General features: G+C 32.6%; 1 protein-coding gene across 6 annotated transcripts; it reads right to left on the reverse strand.

Moving 5' to 3' along the window:
* Positions 1–222: 222 nt before the first annotated feature.
* LOC126708806 (long-chain-alcohol oxidase FAO4A) lies at positions 223–22,006 on the reverse strand. Of its 6 annotated transcripts, none has more exons than XM_050408761.1 (4): positions 21,722–22,006; positions 21,138–21,407; positions 12,535–12,694; positions 223–2,044 (listed from the first exon to the last, which is right to left on the reverse strand). In XM_050408761.1, exons 1-4 carry the CDS (start codon positions 21,980–21,982, stop codon positions 372–374), a joined length of 2,364 nt encoding a protein of 787 aa, XP_050264718.1. In that variant the 5' UTR covers positions 21,983–22,006; the 3' UTR covers positions 223–371. The 6 variants fall into 6 exon arrangements, with proteins under 6 accessions (XP_050264718.1, XP_050264717.1, XP_050264719.1 ...); XM_050408760.1 differs by having other exon boundaries at positions 223–1,202; positions 11,693–12,694; XM_050408762.1 differs by having other exon boundaries at positions 223–1,069; positions 11,560–12,694.
* Between the last annotated feature and the right edge of the window lie 1,199 nt (positions 22,007–23,205).

Below are 23,205 nucleotides of genomic sequence, written 5' to 3' on the forward strand. Positions count from 1 at the left end.
TATTTCTTAATTACTTTTTTTTCATATGCTTAAAAATTGGCACATTAGTTTATAAGATCAATACAATAAAATCATAATATCCTTCGTGTCACTCTCAATCCACATCACAAATATGTGGTGAAAGATTTGTGTTTTATTTTGGAATGAGATGGGTTTTCATTTTTTATTTATTTATTATTTATTTTAAACATAATGAGATAGTGAAAGAAAATAATCCTCAAAGATCATAATTGCCTTGTCGTTCTTTTGGTATTATTTACTCTGGTGTGCTCATGAAGCTTTATAATGTCCTCGAGCCTCTGCCTCGAGGGAGTCGATGAAAACATTGGAATTAACTAGTTTGCTATCCTCAACAAGTATAAAATCTAACACTATATTTTCCCCCTAAGAACTTGAAGAGCTGATTGAGCAGTGCAATAAGCAATAGCCTGAACAGTGACCATTGGATTAACACCTAAAGCTGTTGGAAACACACTTGTATCTGCCACAAACAATCCCTCTACCTCCCATGCTTCTCCCATTTGGTTCACCACTGATTTCTTTGGATCAACCCCCATCCTACAACTCCCCATTTGATGTGCTGAACATATCGGCGTCGAAAGGCCTCTCAATGGCCTTGAACTCTCCTCTTTCACAAACCTCTCAAACTCAGTTGAGCCCACGTTCTTCACATTTAAGGTCTTTCCTTTGCAGTGATGAGTCCCAATTTCTTCAGCTCCTGCTGCTTTCAATATCCTCAGTATCTTTTCTAGCCCTTTCTTTAGACTCTCTTCATCAGCAACTTCCATTTGGTAATTGATTGAGTTTGGTGAAACCACTGTTCCTGATCCTTTATCCCTTGCCAATGCAAATATATGGGCAGTCCTAGAAAACCTGCACATTCTGTTTTTTATATCTGTCCCAGAAATCCATGGCATTAAAATTGAGAATGTACCAGGGTGCAATGAAGGCGTCTGTATTACGGCACCATATCCAGACCCATCCAAATTTGCAACAACTGTAGACATTGCTGTCATTATCCCTCCTTCATAGCTCTTCTTGTCTTCCTCTGGCCAAACATTGGGTAAAGGTGTATCTGGAAAGTAGCCCCATGCCATTGTTGCTGGATGGAGATGCAAGTTCTTACCGATGTTACCATTCTTCAAGCCACTTTTTTTCAACAATGCAGGTGTACTGATGGCGCCACACGCAACTATAGTCACCTTAGACTCTATCACGGCAATGTCTTTTGCTCCATTGTACTCAAATTCGAAAGCAACCCCAGTTGCTGTCTTCCTATCTCTTCCTTTCTTTGTCTTGGTTAAGACTTTAATGGCCTCACAACCGGGAAGAATTGCACCATTGCCTGAATTTACCAAGTCCACAAGCCATGTTTCGGACGTGCCTTTCTTTCTTCCATCCTTGCAGCCAAAACAACACCAACCACAATAATGATCCGGTGGAGAATTTCTTGGTATGTTTTCCACAGGATAACCCAATTCTTGACAACCTTGTCTCAAGACCGCATTATTGAATCCTTCATCTTGGAATTCAGACTGAACTCCCATTTTTTCATAGACAACATCCAAAGCTTCTTTGTATAGTTCACTGCCAAATAGTTCAAGTTCATAGCGATCACGCCATTCATTAATTACATGCTGGGGTGTCTTAATTGAAGCTGACCAGTTAATTGAAGAGCCTCCGCCGACTGTGGAGCCTGCAAGTACTAATACACCCATATCATCAGTTGCCAACAAACCACTGGATAGGTACATTTGATCCATAGTTGGGCCTTCAAGAAGAGACAGATTTTTTCTGGCACAATAGTTTCCTTTCTCCAATACAAGCACTTTGTAACCGGCCTTTGCTAGAACACCAGCAACAACACCACCACCTGAGCCAGAACCAATCACTACTGCATCACATTGGATAATTAAAGAAGGACAAGATAGGCTGGGATGATTGGTTTTTTGAGAAAGAACTGAGACAGGAAATCCAAGTTGACGTAGAGTATTTGCAGCCATGTCCCGTGGTTTTTTAAGATTGATGAGGCCTCTGTAAAGAGGTCCACAAAACCATTCTTCACTACCATCTTCTTCTTCATCAGATTCTTTATATCCAATTTTTTTTAATGCCTTGGACTGCTCAGTTTGGGTTTTGAATTCTGGGTCGGGTCCACTATAGTCAATTGCTTTCCATGATAGGTTCTCATCCTTCCCATCTACCTGAACACGTTAATTTGGGCATGTAGGATCAGAGTGAAACATAACATACATGAATTTTCCTGAATATGCAACTATACATTTTGTTTTCTGTAATTCTGGAATTACAGATATTAAATTGAATATTGGTATTGGTATGCCAGTTCATCATTAAAAAAAAAATACAAAATTTCTAGTAGTGACAATAAGTTCCTGGTTTTTTAACATATTCCAACTCTCTGGGATGGTAAATTAAATTAAATTCCCAGGTGGAGGCATAATCGAAGTCTGACATAGTAATCGATCATAGTACATCAATACTAAAAAAAAAAATGTCAATAATGTTGTTAAGTTGTGTACTTGCCAGTGTAAATGGTCAGTGGCACTCTAAAAATTTGAGTTGCCCCAATTCCCTACAAAAGAAACAAAATAATTTCTTATTTCTAGTTTTTCTTTTATATGCTAAAATTTGCTCTTGCATCTTGGTTCTAGAAATCTTTTTTCTATTCGATTTTAACAAACAATTTTGTAATATACATTGAGTGGGAAATTGTTTAAAATTCACTATGAAGATAATAATGGAATTTTATTATATGAAAGATCATGGGTAATCATTGCTTTGATGGGAGATGCGTAGGGGGTTTTTAATTTGAGTGGATATTTTTATATGTCTATAGCAAATTAGAAGGCTTTTATATGCTCATTAAAATTTAGGAAGACGATAATTATTCTAGTCAAAATAATTAACTTATATATATAATTTTGTATATAATATATCTATGAGTTATAATTCACTCTAGTACTAAAAAGTGAAATTGTTATTCTTTTTCTATATACAAATATATGATTATATACTTATGTTATTTGCATGTTTATGTATGTATGTGCTCTGAATCTTGATTGATGTATTTTAATACCATATTTCAGGTTCTTCAAACAAAAATTCAAGGTGTAGTGTAGACCCTAGAACTTGAGTACGGGAAAAACATGCTTAAAGTTTTTAGTTGTTCAATTATTTTACATTTCTCTAGGTTTTATATTTATTTAATTTTTAGCAAGCAACAGAGGGGGTGTTTGGTACATGCATTTAAACAACAGTTTTCAGTTTTTAAACAACATTACACGTATATTTACACACTTTTTCACTCACACATATTTTCAAAAAATACAAACAACGTTATTAGAACAACATTACCAAACAGGCCCAGAATAATTGCTAGTCTTATAACTCTCGCTGTTCATGATAGGTTGGTCCTAGGCCATTTTCTAATAATGCCATATTGTATATTACTCTTGTAAAAATTTTTACTACATAAATATTACAAATTATATTATTGGTCTCTCTTATTAAGTGGGGGGGGGGGGGGGGGTGGGAGGTGTCCATGTGTTCAGCATGCATCGGATTAATAAATTATATAATACAAGTATACCATGTAATCATATATGCTGGGAGAATACTAACATTAACACAATTCCAACTAATTAATTCTAACCTGAGTGAAGAAAGCATAGAGTGTGAGAATCTTCATGGCCTTGCTGAGCATTCTTAGTGGATAGAAATAACTAAGAGATAATGAAAGCACTATTTCTTCTCTTTTTTGGGGAGATACCCGAGAAAATCTTTTAAAGTATGGAAATTGACTAGAAAGGCTTGCTCTCCCACATAGTATTAAGGTCCCAATCCAAGTTGATAACACCCATAATGCCACTCTCATCAGCCACTTCTTTGGGTGTTTCAGTCTGTCGCTTATCAGTGCCCCAACCTACATGCATGTTCAAGTACTTCTACATAAAAAAGAAAAAAAAAGAAGAAGAATCCCCATAACATTTAATATTAAAAAAAAAAAAAAACACTTCAACATCAACAACACCTGCCACATGGGTCTAAACGACAACAACAAAAATTGTATATTTTTTTATAAAATTACTTTCCAAAATCTTTATTTTCCAACAACCTAAGACATATGCTTGTAATACGGTAAGAGTTTTTCTAACTTAGTGATATTGTTTAGTCTTTTTTACTAGAAGAATCAAGATTCGAAACACTTCCCCATGTATCTAATTATCAGAAAAATAATTAAAATGGGTACGGATGGTATAATCTTACTCGTTCTGGAGTGCCAGCCATAGAAGCAGAAGTGGTGTAGAATTTGACAACAGAGTCATCGGTTGTAAGGTTGGAAACATCAATGGACGGCAAGAAGGTGTCACAAAGCGCGATGAGTGAATCCATCTCCCAAGAGGACAAAGAATTTACTCTCTCTCCTTTCTCTCTTCCATTAGTCTTTGAAGGTGAGAAGCAAATATCTCTACAAGCACCACTTGACTCCATATTTTGCTTGCTTGTTTGCTAGTGAGAGCTTTTAAGAATGATAAAGCTTCAGGGGTTTATAAAATAAATAGATAAGAAGTGTACTACTATTGATTTGCTTATTAAGAAAGCAATAAGCTTCATTCAGTGGGGCCATTGACTTGGAAATTAAGAAAGAACTCAATGATTGTGTGTTAAACTAAAAAAAAATATCAGTTGTTGCTCCCCCCAGTTGCGGATGCCAACGCTTTTAAGTTTCCTCTCAGAAATTTCCTTTAAAGGTTTAAGCTCAAATTAAGGAAAATGCTATAGCTATAAATTATTTTACAAAATGTCAATATGACGAGTGATTACTAATAAGTAAAAATGTGATGTTTAATTGTTTATTAGTCGTGGATTTAAATGAGAACCAATAAAAATTGACTACAATAATAGTTTGTAAAAATGTTATAAAATAATTTGTAACTGTAACATTACAATCAAATTAAAATATAATGTATGATAATGGTGTTATAGACTATTAGGTATGCATTTGGGATTAAGTGGTAGGTGTGGTCCGTGCGGATTTGCCTCCAGATTGTGTAATTAACATTTTTACTTGAGAGGGAAAAGTTGAGAAGGAAAACAAAAGTGCATCAAAGGAAGTAGGTAAATATATATAGGAAAAAATGTCGTCAAAAACTATATATATAATATATATATATATAGGTAAATATGTTATTTTCCTCAGATCCCTCACATATAGGTAAAAAAATATCTGGATTTAGTGTTATTGGTGGAAACAAAAGTTAATTCCAATAAAATAGATTGGATAAAGCAGAGGATTGACTTTGTATATAGTTTTTGTGTCGAGGCTGAAGGTGAAGTAGTTTGTAGAGGATGGGGGTTGATATTGAATTAGTGTATTCTAATAAAAATTTGGTGGCTTCTTTGGTGTATTTGACCCTCCTGACTCCTAAGCAAGCTTGGATGCTATGCTCTGTTTATGGCCCTCATTCCCTTAATGGGAAAGCAATCTTTTTGGGAACTGGTCAACAATGTTGTGGATTCTTTTGTGGCTAAAAATTGGAGATTTCAATAGTAAGTGTAGCATGAGGGAATATTAAACCAGAGTGGCAATTCATGTTTCCAAAAGTGGGAGTGAGACATTTATTAGTTGCTCCCAATTCAGACCTCTGCCCCCATTTTGTTAGGCCTTTCAGATTCAAAACTATGTGGATTAAAGAGCCATCAAGTTCCAAAGTAGTGGAAGATGCCTGGCAAGTGGAAATTGAGTGATACAATGGTTTTGTTTTGCAGTATAAATTATCAAGTCCACCAAATAAGCAAATACTCCAATGGTAATTTCACACTTAAAGTCAAATAGTGTGAATGCTACGAGGGCATTGCACCAGACACTCTTGACCCAAGCATCCTTCTATAATCCCATATCTTTTCTTTTTATACCTGCATGTCAACAATTTTAAGTGAGAAAGTGTATATCTTAATCAATGTGTAACTTTTATTAAGCTTGAAATCCATGTGAAGAACAATTTGTTAGAAAAATGTTAATATGTTTATGGGTTGGGCATTGGATTGGGCTTAGGCACGTATGGATTGGGTCATCTTGTCTAAATAATAATATTTTATTATTTATTTTTTGAGTCAATAAGCCTGTATACAACAGTTTTTTCTTGAACAATATGTATGTTCACTATTGAATATATTTGTAACGACCCAAGAAAAAAGCGCTAGCCACATCTGCGCTATACCTCAAAAGGACTAGTCACAATTGAGGCTCCTTGTAGTTGTTAATAAAGCCCAGATCTACCAAGTAAATACCCGATGTGGGACTCATCACACACCCATACACATCACATAATCAATCAAATTGGGGCATCACAATATTCATAGTGACTTATTCATAAAAACAACTTTTGACTGAAAAACTTCAAAGATAATATTTTTGTGCATACATTTGCATAGAGTCAAAGAGAGAGAAAGAGATATAGTTCAGTTTACTTGCTGAGCACGGATATTGCAATGTTTCTTCTCCATGTTGTTGATCATTTTATTCTGGAAGGTAGATGTCTGTAATTCTCTAAGTACCACATATTGTGTGAGGGGCAAAATCTGCTTTAAGTAAAATATTCTTCATGCATCTAGTCTGTGAATTATTTAATTATTTTGTAGATTTCGTCTTACATACATATCTATATATGGATTTTGTCTATTGAATCTATTTGTGTTCTTGTTTATGATTATATATATATATATATATATATATAAATATATTATGTTGTTCTTGTTTGCATAGTCACAAAAATGAATTGTTTCTAAAATATATCCAACACAATTAACTTCATTAAAAAATCCATTAATTGGTACTAGCCCACACGCACATAAAAAAGAAATTAATCAAAAATTTCAAAAGAAAAAAAATTACTATATTACATACATTAAGCTGAACTTTCATATGCAATTGAATACTAAAAAAGAAAAAAAGAAGGAGATGAGGGGCATTTATTTTAAACCATTCAAGATTAATTTGCACTCTAAATAAAGAAGGGAGTGAAAATTCTTTTTAAAATTGACTTCTAATTCGCTGAAAAGACAGTAATAGAAAAAAAAAAAATTGTAGGAGAGCTTAAATTAACTTCATCTTCATGAACTTCAAGGGATTGGTTAAGTGGTTCCTAAGATCTTATGATATCCAAAAGATTCTAGATTCGAAACCTCTTGGTAGCATTTTCGAGCCATTCCCAAGGGATTACTTCTTGTAATAACCTTTGAGACGAGGGACTGCATATATCTGAAGGAATACTTAGATATTTGAAGAGGTCTGGATACCTTTGTTTGTAAAAAAAAAAAAAAAAAAAAAAAAAATCGTCTTCATGTATATGATTTAATTCGGTTTCCTTATGCTTTGTTTGGATGCCCGGATTTGGGCCTATGGATTTGGATTTGAGAAGCCCAATTCCAATTTTTTTGTTTAGGTTACTTAAAAAGAGATGGATTTGGATTTAGCCCAAATCTAAGTAGGATTTGAGATGTGCAAATCCATTGATTTGAAATCCTTTTAGAAATGATGGAATTTGGCAAAAATCCTCCCATGGCTTGCTTCTTCTCTCAACACTTCTCATCCTCTTAAACCTCTGTATCTCTCTTTTCCTTTAGTACTAAATTTGAATTCACAAAATATCAATTGTTTTGTCTACGGGATTTTGTATTTTCTATGAGTTGTTTGTGGCTTTGTCTCCATTTTGTTTTTGTTTTTTGTTTGTTTGTTTGTTTTGTTTTTGTTTTTTGTTTTTTGTTTTTGGGTTGTGTGGGTTTCGTTTGGATTTGTCTATTTGGATCAGTATCTATTGGTAAGGTTGGGATTTTGGAATGGCAATGTTGTTGAGGTTTTTAACTTTTTTGGAGTTATATATGAGGTTTAATGAACTGAGTTGGTTTAGTTTTGTTAAGGAATTGTTGGATTTCAAACTCACCCTCTGAAATAGAGATCTTAAGTCGAAATCCTTAACACTGAGTGAGCATGCACACCTCCAAAGATTCAAAAAGTAGCCAATTATTTTTGAAATGTGACCAACTTAGAAAAATGATCTCAACCTCAAAGACTAAAATACTTTGTAGAAAATTTAGCACATGTATTTTATAGATACCACTTATCAATAGAATTATAAAAACTTTACTTACTAATCAACAATTCCTGAGATGGAGATCGGGAATGCCTCAAGGATCGTTAGGAGAATAGCCCGAGTGGCGGGGATTCTCGTGGTGGAGAGAACACGCTTCACCATCGGTAGCAGAGTAGGTATAGGGAAAGACCAGTCTCCCCACCTCGGACGTATAGGGAAAGATCAGTTTCCAAACCTCGTAGGTAGTGGGAGAGGTTAGACTCCCCCCCTCGTGGATTCAGAGAGAGGGTGGATTCCCTTCGCGTAGGTATAAGCAGAGAGAGTTTTTTGATCGTTGAATAATAGAAAGGGTGACTTCCCCGAGAGGGAACTGAGTGCTTGAGAATCAAGGAGAGCCTTCCACCTCGCGTATCATGGGGAACGACATATTGAGTAAGGCATTGTAGCAAATTTCTTGTTCTCATTTCTCTGAGGAGATTGAGGGAGGTTTGTGTGGGTTTTTATTTTGGACAGTACCCAGGCCCAAGTAAAAACAAGGATCCTAGGCCTTATACTTGTTGTTTGGTAGACTGGGCTTGGTTCACCGCAGCTATATTAGGCTGATTATGAACCAAGTTGTGCACAAAACATGGGCCTTACAATACATACATATCCATACATGCAAACATATACACATTGTAAAATAAATGGCTAAAGAACAGTAAGGAAATAAAGAAAAAGCAGGTATGGGCGTTAGGGATCCTAAAAAATAGAATGATATTTCATTATATTAAGTTTCAGTACATTGGACCCTTCTTTTCACTGGGATGTGTCATAAGGTTCAAATAAGTTCAAAAGTCACAGGCTTAGATAGCTCTTTGTAGGCTTCCAAGACTTGTGAGGTTTGAATCCCCTTGAATCCAAGTGTATCCTCTGGTGCCTGTCTCAGGATCCCTCACAGTGTTTTTCCCTTTTTCTATTTTTCTGAGATTTAAAGAAGTTTTTCAAAGGATCTTTTAGCTCTGATTCGTTATTGTTGAATGAATTTTGCCGATGACATGATCCCCTTTTATAGTACCTTCCTAGGGTTTTTGGTGTACTATTGATTCCCTTCATTTGTTGCTCTGGGTACCAGAACCAATGTTGTGTCAACAACATTGGTGGCAAGTCCTTTTCTCATTTTCTCACTATATTCTTCTTTTGAGGTTTCCCTCCAAAAAGTCCCTAGCAAACCTTCCTGTTCTGGGGGGTCCTAAGGGCTAACTTTTAGTCTTTTTTTCTAAGACTTTTAGAGAGGCTTTTCAGAATCCTCTTTTGGCTGCCTCATCCTTTGTCTTTTTTCTTTAAATAGACAGACCCCCCCTTGTCAGGTTGAAAGATCCCCAACCACATTCCTTTATGGTTCTCCTTGCTGCTCTTCCTGAGGTACTAGGCTTCCCTTCATAGGTGCTGATTCCTAAGTCATCAGCTGTTTCCAAAGTCTTTTCTTTTGAGTTGCAGGCGGTTGATGGGACATGTCTTTATTCGTTCCTTGTGCCCATGAGCATGCTTCCCTGAGCTGTCCAACTCCCAGCTGGTTATTTCCTGCACTTCTCGAGGATCCCCTCCCTGGTTCTGGCAACTCCTCGGTATCTTGGTCTAGTCTCTTTTTGGGCACCTTGGGGGTCCTTCTCACAGAGGCTGGGCCAAGTTTCCTTTGCTTTTTCTTCCTTCTCTAAGGCCTAAGACTTACCCATTCATGAGTTTGGGCTTCCTTTTACCATTTTAAATGGGCATTGGCTCACAGATTGGGCCTTTCCTATCCTTAAGGGCTCATTAGTTTTGGATTTCAATACTTGTAATATTTTGGACCTCAACAGTTTGTAAGGCCCACTTTCGTCAATTAAGACGATAAGTCTGATCTCGTTAAGCATGTTAGCCATTACAATCAAAGTATGACCATCTACTTTAGGAATGAGGCTCTGATGTGCAAAATCTTTCTCTCAAGCCTTGGACCCATGGCCATAAGACGGTTTGATGGATTGGATAAGAAATCCATCCACGGATATGATGAGTTAATTAGAACCTTCGGTGCGAGGTTTGTGACTTGTAGCTGAAATCCGAATCCTTTTGATTCCTTGATCACCATGTCTATGAAGGAAGGCGAGACTCTCAGAGCGTATTCTAAATGCTATTGGGAGTTGTATAATAAGATTGGGGAGAAGTTTTGTGTGACTACTGTGACTTCCCTCCACACTCCCACCTCGTCCTTCTTTTATTTATTTATTTATTATTATCATTTTTTATTTTAAACAAAGTTTATTACTCTTGTATTGTAAAATGCTCACAAACTGATATAATTATTATAATTGGTATCACATCAAAAACTATTTACAGTCTTTGTCTTCCCTTTAAAATTTGGCACATCAATTTATAAGACCAAGATAATAAAATCATAATATCCTTGGTGTCACTTTCAATCCATACCTTAACATGTGAACAGATTTGTGTTTTGTTTTGGTATGAGATTTTCTTTTTTGGGTTAACATAATCATAATGTGCAATTTTTTTTTTTTTTTTTTTTTTAAATCTGAGAAGCAATGAAGAAAATAGCCCCCAAAGATCATAATTGCCATATTCTTCTTTTGGTATTATTAACTTTAGTGCATAATGTATTCATGAAGCTTTATAATGTCCACGCCTCTGCCTCAAGGGAGTCAGTCAGCTGTTATTGAAGTACAGGAAAACATTGGAATAAGTTGCTATCTTAACAAGTATAAAATCTAACACTAAGTTTTCTTCCTAAGAACCTGAAGAGCTGATTGAGCAGTGCAATAAGCAATAGCCTGAACAGTGACCATTGGATTAACACCTAAAGCTGTTGGAAACACACTTGTATCTGCCACAAACAATCCCTCTACCTCCCATGTTTCTCCCATCTGGTTCACCACTGATTTCTTTGGATCAATCCCCATCCTACAACTTCCCATCTGATGTGCTGAACATAATGGTGCCGAAAGGCCTCTCAATGGCCTTGAACTCTCCTCTTTCACAAATCTCTCAAACTCATGTGAGCTTACTTTCTTTACATTTAAGGTCTTTCCTTTGCAGTGATGAGTCCCAATTTCTTCAGCTCCTGCTGCTTTCAATATCCTCAGTATCTTTTCTAGCCCTTTCTTTAGACTCTCTTCATCAGCAACTTCCATTTGGTAATTGATTGAGTTTGGTGAAACCACTGTTCCTGATCCTTTATCCCTTGCCAATGCAAATATATGGGCAGTCCTAGAAAACCTGCACATTCTGTTTTTTATATCTGTCCCAGAAATCCATGGCATTAAAATTGAGAATGTACCGGGGTGCAATGAAGGCGTCTGTATTACAGCACCATATCCAGACCCATCCAAATTTGCAACAACTGTAGACATTGCTGTCATTATCCCTCCTTCATAGCTCTTCTTGTCTTCCTCTGGCCAAACATTGGGTAAAGGTGTATCTGGAAAGTAGCCCCATGCCATTGTCACTGGATGGAGATGCAAGTTCTTACCAATGTTACCATTCTTCAAGCCACTTTTTTTCAACAATGCAGGTGTACTGATAGCGCCACACGCAACTATAGTCACCTTAGACTCTATCACGGCAATGTCTTTTGCTCTATTGTACTCAAATTCGAAAGCAACCCCAGTTGCTGTCTTCCTATCTCTTCCTTTCTTTGTCTTGGTTAAGACTTTAATGGCCTCACAACCGGGAAGAATTGCACCATTGCCTGAATTTACCAAGTCCACAAGCCATGTTTCAGACGTGCCTTTCTTTCTTCCATCCTTGCAGCCAAAACAACACCAACCACAATGATGATCCGGCGGTGAATTTCTTGGAATGTTTTTCACAGGATATCCCAATTCTTGACAACCTTGTCTCAAGACAGCGTTATTGAATCCTTCATCTTGGAATTCAGACTGAACTCCCATTTTTTCACAGACCATATCCAAAGCTTCTTTGTATAGTTCACTGCCAAATAGTTCAAGTTCATAGCGATCACACCATTCATTAATTACATGCTGGGGTGTCTTAATTGAAGCTGACCAGTTGATTGTAGAGCCTCCGCCGACTGTGGAGCCTGCAAGTACTAATACACCCATATCATCAGTTGCCAACAAACCACTGGATAGGTACATTTGATCCATAGTTGGGCCTTCAAGAAGAGACAGATTTTTCCTGGCACAATAGTTTCCTTTCTCCAATACAAGCACTTTGTAACCGGCCTTTGCTAGAACACCAGCAACAACACCACCACCTGAGCCAGAACCAATCACTACTGCATCACATTGGATAATTAAAGAAGGATAAGATAGGCTGGGAGGATTGGTTTTCTGAGAAAGAACTGAGACAGGAAATCCAAGTCGACGCAGAGTATTTGCAGCCATGTCCCGTGATTGTTTTAGATTGATGAGGCCTCTGTAAAGAGGTCCACAAAACCATTCTTTACTACCATCTTCTTCTTCGTCAGATTCTTTATATCCAATTTTTTTTAATGCCTTGGACTGCTCAGTTTGGGTTTTGAATTCTGGGTCAGGTCCACTATAACCAATTGCTTTCCATGATAGGTTATTGTCCTTCTCATCCACCTGGACATGTTAATCTGGGCATGAGACTAGGATCAAAGTGAAACATAATATACATAAAAAATGGTATTAGACTTTTTGGTTTCCGTTTTCTGTAAATGTAGAATTACAGAAATTGAATATTGGTCACTGTATGTTGGTTTATCATCATCTAAAAATACAAAAATAAAAATAAAAAACGTTCTTCCTAGTATAACTATAAACAATAAGTTCCTGGTGTTTTATCAAATTCCTATCTCTCAAGGATTGTAAGTTAAATCAAATTCCCAGTTGGAGGCCCCAAGGTCCGAAATAGATAATAGCATATCAATAATGTGGTTGTCTACTTGCTTTGTGGGATTTGTTTCCGAGGTTCAATCCCTCCCTCCACTTAGCAAAAATTAGTCAACTACTTTCTTCTTTTTATTTATTTATTTATTGAGTTTTGACTAATTTATATTACTTGAAAAAAGGATCTAGAATAAAAAAGTTAAACAGAACTCAACATTGCTTTATAAATTTCCACTATCTTATAGGTCTCAAAGAAGTGAATAACTAACTGATTAAACAAGAAATGATCATTACGATACAATGTTTGTTATTCTTTAAAACTAAAATCATGTAATATATAAAATGCATATGTTAAATTTTTATGATAGTTGAGCCCAAGGTTTTCAGACCCTGACCGTTCAAAGAACCGGAGAAGGGAGAGGTTCAAGGTTTTTAAGGTCGGACCGAGGTCCAACCGAGGTCGAACCATGATGACGTCAAAATTAATTTAATATTAATTAAAATACAAATAAATGTATTAAATGTGTAAAAATATGAAAATTTACCCTTAAAAAATATTATGCAATTAAAAAAACTTTCAAATGTATTTTCGTTATTTTTATAAAGTGAATAGAAAATAATAAATATAAACAAGCTTTAAAAAATTGTATTTATTAATCTTTCGAATAAAAAATGCATTTTAATTTAAAATAAAATCATTTTTAACATAAATTTACTATTTTCATATTCATATTTATTGATGTAAAAGAATAATTCTTGAACAAAAAAAAGAAAAAAGAAAATAATATTAAGTAAATAGTGATAAAATTAAATCCAAAACTATTAATCTTGTAAAATTAAAATAAATAAAATATAAATGTCAAGAAGCACCCAAGGAAGCCTACTGGCTCAGTGGTTGGCGTGTTGGACAAAAGTCCAAAACTCCTGTGAGGTCACTAGTTCAATTCCTGGAGCACGCGTTTTTCCCAATTAAGTGTAGGACCCGTTTTCTCTGGCTAAAGAACCGGATTGGGGCCCAGGTCACGGGTTTTTGGGTCGGACCGTCCGGTTCGGTCCGGATTTAACAACCTTGGACTTGAGCCCTCAAAAAAATTGAGTTGGCACTCGAACAATTTTTTTTTCTCTCTAGATTTTCTTTTATATGGTAAAATTTGCTCTTGCATCTTGCTTCTTGAAATCTTTTTTCTCATAGATTTTAGCAAGTTTTTCTCTAAAAAAAAAAAAAAAAAATGTTAGCGTGCAATTTGGTAATTTACATTGAGTGGGAAATTGTTAAAAATTCACTACGAAGATAATAATGTTAATAATGGAATTTTATCATATGAAAGATCATGGTTAATCATTGCTTTGATGGGAAGTGCTTGGGTTTTTTTTATGTGTGTGGATATTTTTATGTCTGTAGCAAATTAGACAAACTTTGTATGCTCATCACACGCGCACACACATATATATAAAACCAAAATTAAGAGAAAATCCAAATAGAACCCTCAATTAATGTCTAAATTTGTGTCATGTGTCTCTAATTTTTTCTTCTTCTTAATTTTGGTGCCAAATGAGTTATTTAACACAAAATATGAGGAGCTAATTTTTTTAATTTTAATGCATGAATTTACACTACGGTGAGAACTGAAAGGTCTAACACGTTAAAAAGTTAAAGAGAATATATATAAGAAATTTGTGATCATCTATTGGAGTTTGTGGTCTCAATAGAATTATTTTCTTCATGAAGGAAGCTTACGTGAACCAGTGTTGTTTCTGAAATCATCTCTTCAACTTTGTTTAATTATATAAATTTTTTTTGGGATATATTATAGGTACTTCTCATGTTGTCCCTTTTAACCTATGAATTTGGTTCTCTCTCTCTCTCTCTCATTTTGGTTGTTCTTTTGATGGGTTTTATAAATTATGAATGTCTATGTATAAAAATTTTAAGAATGTTTTCCAAGTTAATCCTCTCTCTCTCTCTTCTATATTTTAATCTCTACACTATCATTCACCTTTCATAATGTTGTTAAAGAATTTGTTGCTTTTGTTCATTCTTTGGGTTAAAACCTTCTTCTCCAAGGCTTTAGTCAATTAACTTGATAAAACCTTCAACTCCTAACAAATTTTTTATGAATATTTGTTAATTAGATTTTATAAAGGCCCATGGACTTCATAAATCATACATTCAAGGTGTCAATTGAGGTAAATATTTTTGCACTCCTATTTTCCCTCTTCTTTTGGGATTTTAAGTTTTTTATTGTTATTTTTTAATTTAAACATATTAACATTTAGGAATCATTTTAAATTGGTGGTGTTGATGTGGTGCTTATGATGAGCAAGTAGTAAATACAAACAAAAACAATTCAAGCCACAAATAAATCTCATGGGTAAGTTTTATAGCTACTATTGCATTTGGCAGTAGATAGTGCATTCTCTTAACTGTAGCTTATAGCAACATCTTAAATTAAAAAAAAAAAGAAAGAAAAAATATTCTACAAAATAAGAAAAACAGACTAAGGTTTCTTTGAATCTTATTTTTTTTAATAGTTTTCATTGTGCTTGGATTAAGATTTTGTTAATTTATTAAAAGTGGAAAAAATATAATCATATATGTTATATTAAGTTGAAGTACAATTTTAGAATTCAAATCGAATCATAATTAATTCCTAATTGTAGTCTAATTTTGTGAAATGTTTCCGATTTAATTTTTTAAATTTTGGTGCCAAGTGGCCTCCATTCATAATGCTTAGTGTGGAAACCGAGATGAATATCTTATTATCACAATTGTTGAATGGTTTCGTGTGTAATTATGGTTTAATGCTAGTCTATATATTTAATAATAGGTGAAATTGAGAGAAACTCAAATTAGAATTTCAAATTAGAGTTTCGATTTTGCGTCATGTGTCGTAAATTATTTATTCTTAAAGAGTTTTATTTCTTAATTTTAGAATCAAATGTGGGACCACGTCATAAATATTCATCCAAATAAGTTATTATGTACAAAAACCAAATAGTTTAAAATAAATGAATCATAGAAAAAAAAGTGCTTCACAATAATTTTTTAAAAAATGGACAATTTACATTTTATACCTAATAGTATCTTTACGCATTTTTTTAAAGAGTTTACAAAATATAAAAATGACTATCAATAGTATTTAAATTATATAATAGGAATTATATTATGTATCTTATTGTATATTTTTAAGTGTATTCATGTATATGCATGGGTTACAAGCTATTTATATTTAATGTCAAAATTGAGAGAAAATTTAATTAGATTTCTAAATTGGATTTCAATTTGATCTAATTTTGTAACATATGTCAATTCACTTTCTTAATTTTTGCGAAGATATTTACTACTCATTTCAAAAATAGAGAAGAGTTATTAGTACAAAAGCCAAGGAGTCAAAAAAAGAAAATCCAATTAGGTTTTAAATTGGAGTATAATTTTGCACCATATGTCCCATATAATTTTTTAATTTTGCTCAAAGTGATATTTTAGTGTTAAAGCTGAATAGCCAAAAATAAAAAATAAAAAATGAAAAAGAAAGGTTTGGTTAGATTTTGACAAAGTATTAACGTGATTTTTGGCAATGGAGATTGGGAAAAATTAAAAATTAAATAATAACGAAAATATAATTTATATTTATGTTGGACGTAGGCTTCAGCTTAGGTTTTGTTCCCATTTAGACCAAAACTAAATCAACGTAAACTAAACTCTAGCACAAAACAAAATTAATAAAATTTATTATCAATATTTATTATTATTATTATTATTATTATATAAATAATGGTTTGACAAACTATATAATTGAGAATTTCATGGATATATAACTCTCATTTGTTTCAAATAAACTTATATTTATTTTATAAGTAATTATTTTATATTTTCAAATATACAAACATTATATATAACCTTGGTAAAATTTTGATACGCATTTAATTATGCTTATTTATGAATGTATCCTGCATGCAGTTTTGGTGTTGGCGTGTGAGTGTATTTCCTTATCTCATCCCCCTTCCCCTATATATATGTGTGTGTGTGTGTGTGTTTCTCAAAAAAAAAAAAAAAAAGAATGTATCCCATGCATATGCATGGGTTACAAGTTAGTTAAAATTTATGAGGACAAAAATTATTCTAGTTAATTAATTATTTTCTATATATATATATATCTACAATATATAAAATTGAAGACGTTTTACTTTGGTTGACCTCATATTATTATGTCGCATACATTTTTGAAACCTCACAAATTTATAAATCATTATCCTGTTAATATATATACAAACATAATCATAAAAATGTCTACTAATAATTATCATAATTATCAATTTACATATTTAGACCAAATAAAGAGAAAAAAAATTATATTTAAACTTTCCCATGCATTGCTCAGGCTACCCACTAGTGTGTGTATATATATTCACATGGATAATTTTGTGTATATATGTAAGGGTCATAATTTATTCTAGTATTACAAATTGAGATTGGTATTTTGTTTTTCCCGTATATACACATATATGGGTATGTGCATGTATTTACATATGTATGTGCTCCTGAATTGTCTTGACTGATGTATTTTTTTTTTTTTTTTGTGATGTCTTGACTGATGTATTAATTCCATAAGTCAGCCTCCTCAAAGTAGACCGTAGAATAATTGCTAGTCTTATAACTCCCATTTAATGATAGGTTGGTCTTAGGACATTTTCTTTCTTTGTAAAAGTATTCTTAAGGTACAAAGACCATTGATCTTAAAATTAAAAAAAGAAAAGAAAAAAAAAAGAGTTACAAAGACCATTAATATTTATATATTTATTTATGAATGCAATTTTACGATATGATTGATTAGTGATGATATGATTGATTAGTGATGAATTCTCACTTTGATGATGGGCATGGGGAGGTGGATTAAGAAAAATGCTAAAGCTATTGCATAATTAATTATAAAATGTTTACAAACGGATGAAATAATAGATGTGATCGGTGGATTTCAATAACCTAATAAATGAATGTTTGAATGAATTTTTTTTTTGTTATTAGTGACACTTTAATTTGTAGGGGAAATTACACGTGATCACCTTAAATTATACCTCATGTTACACTTTGTACCATAAACTTTTCAAAAGCACTTTTTGCACCTTAAACTATGACCCTTGTTATACTTTGCACTCGATATTAAGTGAGTTGTTAATTTGGATGGAAAAATATGACACTATGTGAAACGACTTAATTGTCTATCTTCTCAATGCTTTAAAAACAAAAGATAAATTACACTTTACCATCCTAAACTATACCCCTTATTACATCTTACACCCTAAACTTTGAATTTTCATCCAACTTAATAGAAAATTTAACAGCAGGGTGCAAAGTGTAACAAGAGTCATAGTTTAGGGTGCACAATGTGTATTTGAAAAGTTTAAGGTGCAAATTATAACATGAGGTATAATTTAGGATGGTAAAATATAATTTTTCCTAATTTGTAACTCTTATATGATAAAATTTTGTAGTATCAATCCCTAATACTCAAATAAAAATAATGGAATTCTTATATTTTGTTTTTCGATATACTACAGCATTCTGCCGCTTATCCTCCCAAAAAAAAAAAAAACAACTGCAAGCATAAAGTCTTGTATCACAAATCTCTAATATTAATAAATTGTTATACAAAGCACCAGCAAACTTTGTTAAGAAGAGAAGTTTACAAGTGTTTGGCATGCATACATGGATTAAGACAGTTGAAGTTTTTCTCAAAAAAAAAAAAGAAAAAAAAAAGAAGATAGTTGAAGTTGAAGGACGTGCCACTGACACTTTTTTTTTTTTTTTTTGAGAAACACCACCGACACTTGTTGAAAAGGCGGTTCACTTAAATTAATGCCCGCTACTTTTTGCACAGGGCTTGGTTTGGACACATTTGGGTTGGGCTTTGGCTTCGACTTTGACAATTTTTTTGGGTCTTTTTTTTTTTTTTTTTTGTTTTTATTTTTATAGCAATTTTAGAGGCAATAGAGACTTCTATAAAAGGATAAATAGATAAATATATTCAGATTATTTTTTAAAAAAATCTAAGAGTGACCTATCTTCTAAACTTAGATCCTTCTATTATTATTATTATTATTTTTAAATTTTTGATCCAAATTGATAAAAGACAAATTAATGATCCATTTGGTAGAGGAGTTTGAGTAATGTTGTTTGTATTTTTTTTGGACAATCCGAGGTTGCGTCTTGGTGGTGCAATAAGAGAGCTCATTGCGTTCGGACCACAATTTTTATATTATAATTTTTGCCACAATTTTTATGTGGTAGATTGAATGATTACCTATCATTTTTATATAGACCTACAACTTTTTTTATTAATCATAATTTTCTACATTAGAGTTACGATAAAGTTGTGGCACAAAAAGTTGTTGTTTTATATTTTCTCAAACTCATTACACCAAGAGGTCATTGACAAGTGTCCAAAAAAAAAAGTTTGACTTTTTATACATAATCAATATAACCATATTAATTTATAGTGAAATCGACATTCTTGAATAATCCACATTTCTACTTTGATTATAACTAAAGAATCTCTTTCTTCGTTGAAAAACACATCAATAATTAATACACATCTCTACTTTGATAGTAACAAAGAATTGTTCTTTTATATTTCGGTTGAAAAGCTCCTATCAATAATTTTGATTTGGAAAGACTAACTATCTTCAGAATTGATATTTTCTTTTAACCAATTATGAGGGCAAGGCATCTTATAAAACCATTTTGTGGGTTTCATTTTGTGTTTTAGTCTGATAATAAAAAGTAATCATCAAGAGGTGGGTTCTCGTTAGCTCAACTGGTAAAGTTTCTGATAGTTGTATAAGAGATCTGGGGTTCAATCTCCGCCTACACTAAAAAATGATTGGTGTCTTGGTCTGATGATGAAGAACTATCATCAGAAGCGGACGCCATAGATTGAAACTCTCTCAAAAAAAAAAAAAAAAAAATCATCAAGAGCAGACATTATAAATTGAAACTATTTCTCTAGAAAGAAAAAATCATTTATATGATATTATGTATATTATTAGATAAAATAAATTCTTAATTGTAAAATGGTCTCTATTTGTCAATGAATGTAGTTGGCTATTTATGTGGTTGAGGAATTGTGTCTTTGAGAATAGGTAAGTCTGATTTTTTTTTTTTTTTTTTTTTTTTTTTTTTTTTGGAGACAGAGAATAGGTAAGTCTACTAGTGACAAAATATGCGACTTATTTGTTCATGCCTTCATGGATGGGGAAAAATTCTTCATTGGGCGGAAGAGAAAAAGGCAGGTTTTATATAACGGATGCATATCAGTATCGATATCAAAAAAAGAAGTTTCTTAAAAAAAAAAAAAAAAGCATAGAAAAGAAAAACAATGTGCTGATGTTGCATTCCAAAAGAAAAACAGTGTGCTGGTTTGCTAGATTTATTTATTTATTTATATATAAATACCGTAGAATATAAATTTATAAAGTCCACTCCATGATATAATCCATTACTCTTATTGTTAGATTAAGATACTATATTTTAATGACTTTTCCCAATCTACATTTGCTTTACTAATGACCTTTTGATTTAGAATTAATTTCTTATATATAAGGATGAGGTTTACGATTCAATTTAATTTAATAGTATCATTTTTAGAGATTTATACAATAATGGGATTATATATATATACCTATATCCTTTTCTTAAATTTGGAAAAAAAAAATCTACTGTATTCCCTTGGTTGCAATTTCCTTATCCACTGGTCTATTAATAAAGTATTTTTATAATATTATAGTGACGCAATATAGTTTTCAAATAACTATATTAGGTTGGAAGTTGGTTTGATGTCGAAATCCTCAGAAAGAACTATATATAAATATTTATGCTAAAAATATCTAACATATCGATCTTTTATTTATTTTATTTTTATAATAACAGATAAATTTTTGGGTGACATCATGATTCTATTATTGACTAAGATAAGATTATCAATAGATATAAATTGAACAAAGAAAGTAAACATTTGGAGAAAATGGATAGATATATGTACATATATGGAAATAATTATAATTATATAATAAAAGTATGAAGTCATATATACATGCATGCTTGTATGCAAAATTAATGAATTATCAAATAACCATGATAAATCCAAATAATTAATTCTAAAGGGAAACCAGCTCTAACCTGAGTGAAGAAAGCATAGAGTGTGAGAATCTTCATGGCCTTGATGAGCATTCTTAGAAGATAAAAATAACTAAGAGATAATGAAAACACTATTTCTTCTCTTTTTTGCCGAGACACCTGAGAAAATCTTTGAAAGTATGGAAATTGACTAGAAAGGCTTGCTCTCCCACATAGTATTAAGGTCCCAATCCAAGTTGATAACACCCATAACGCCACTCTTATCAGCCACTTCTTTGGGTGGTTCAGTCTCTCACTTATCAAACCCCCCACCTACATGCATATTCAATATCAATATCTACCAAATGGGTCTAAATAAAAATCAGAAAAATTGTACATATTTTTGCATAAGAACTTTGCAAAATTTTTCTTTCATAAAAACTAAGACATCCATAGCCTTCTAGCTCAGTGACAGTGTTTGTTCTCCTTTAAGAGAAAACCAAGGTTCAAATCCTCTTTATCACTTGTTGTAACGATTTAATTACTAACAAAACAAAAAAGGCATAATATATGAAATTTCAGCATGCATGCATGTATCTAATTGTCAGAAAAATTATGAATATGGGTATGGATATGAGTTATCTTACTCGTTCTGGAGTGCCAGCCATTGAAGCAGAAGTGGTGTAGAATTTGACAACAGAGTCATTGGTTGTAACGTTGGAAACATCAATGGAAGGCAAGAAGGTGTCACAAAGCGCAGTGAGTGTGTCCATCTCCCAAGAAGACAAAGAGTTTACATATGCCTGCGAGTGGGATCTCTCTCCTTCTACAAGGAGGTCTTGTGTGCCAAAATTATCTATCTTAATCATCGTGTGTTCTTCTTTTTCATTAGCCTTTGGTGACTCCATTGTTTATGAGAGCTTTTAAGAATGAAAGAGCTACAAGGGGTTTATATAAAAAATCAATGAATCTAGGGTCAATTATTATTTTTTTCATTAAATTCTTAATTAAGTGACTAAGTTCTAAATAGTAGATAATAATGTGATACATTGTACGTAATCTCAGTGATATGTATAAATGAGAATCAATAATAACTTAAAGGATAAAGTTTGGTTACAAACTTTCTTATAAGTTAAGGAAACAACTTCCTTTAAAAAATTAACATGACTGTATATTTTGAAATTCTAATCGTTGGATTTTATGTTTTTTACGCTCTTAATATATATGTTGAATTTTGTGCTAATTGGATGCTATTTATTATATGATCTATAAACTTATTTTTTTATGCATAGTTTTAAACTATAAAAACATACAATTTAAATAATTGATTGATAATATAGCTATCAATCTTATTTTTTAGAAATTTTGCAAGTATGAAAGATATAAGAAGAAAATATATTATGATAGAATATTTGTCAAAATTCATATTTAATAAAAAGATATTGATTGAAATTTTAACTTTAGATTATAACTATGTTTGTAACTAAACTTTTTCCATAACTTTATAACTCAATAAATATTAAATCTATTATAAAAAAATAAAATATTGTGCACGTAACATGACTCTTAATAAATAATAAATAATTATACTACCACATATTACTTTGGCTTTTGAGAAGTAATAAGCATACATGATAGAAGTTTGTTGTTGTTGTTGTTGTTGTTGTTGTTGTACGTCGTTGTTGTTGTTGTTGTTGAGAAAGTATACATGATACAAGTTGAAGTACAACCCTCAAATGAAAAAAATAAATATCATGGACAGAGATAGAACACGTGTTGGTAATGACAAACCTAATTGTAGATCACAACTAACAAGTGTGCAGTGCCAAACGGAAGATGCAGAAGCCAAAAGCAATCGATGTTATAAATGTAACGTATAACGCTACCTATTAGCTCATTAAATCTGCCTCCATTTAATTTAGTAGGGTTTACGTATTGGGCTTACTACACCTCTCAATTCACGCCATTCATTATACAAAGATGTGGCTTATAACTGCAAAAAAGGAAAAAAAAGAAAAAAGAAAAAAGAAAAAAGAAAAAGAGAGAGGTCTATATTGGGTTATGTAGGTTGCATTTGAAATAACTTATATTGGATAGCTTCTTTTATTATTTAGTTTATTTTTGCTATTAT

Source organism: Quercus robur, chromosome 12 (genome assembly GCF_932294415.1).
Source record: "Quercus robur chromosome 12, dhQueRobu3.1, whole genome shotgun sequence".
Classification (NCBI taxonomy): domain Eukaryota; kingdom Viridiplantae; phylum Streptophyta; class Magnoliopsida; order Fagales; family Fagaceae; genus Quercus; species Quercus robur.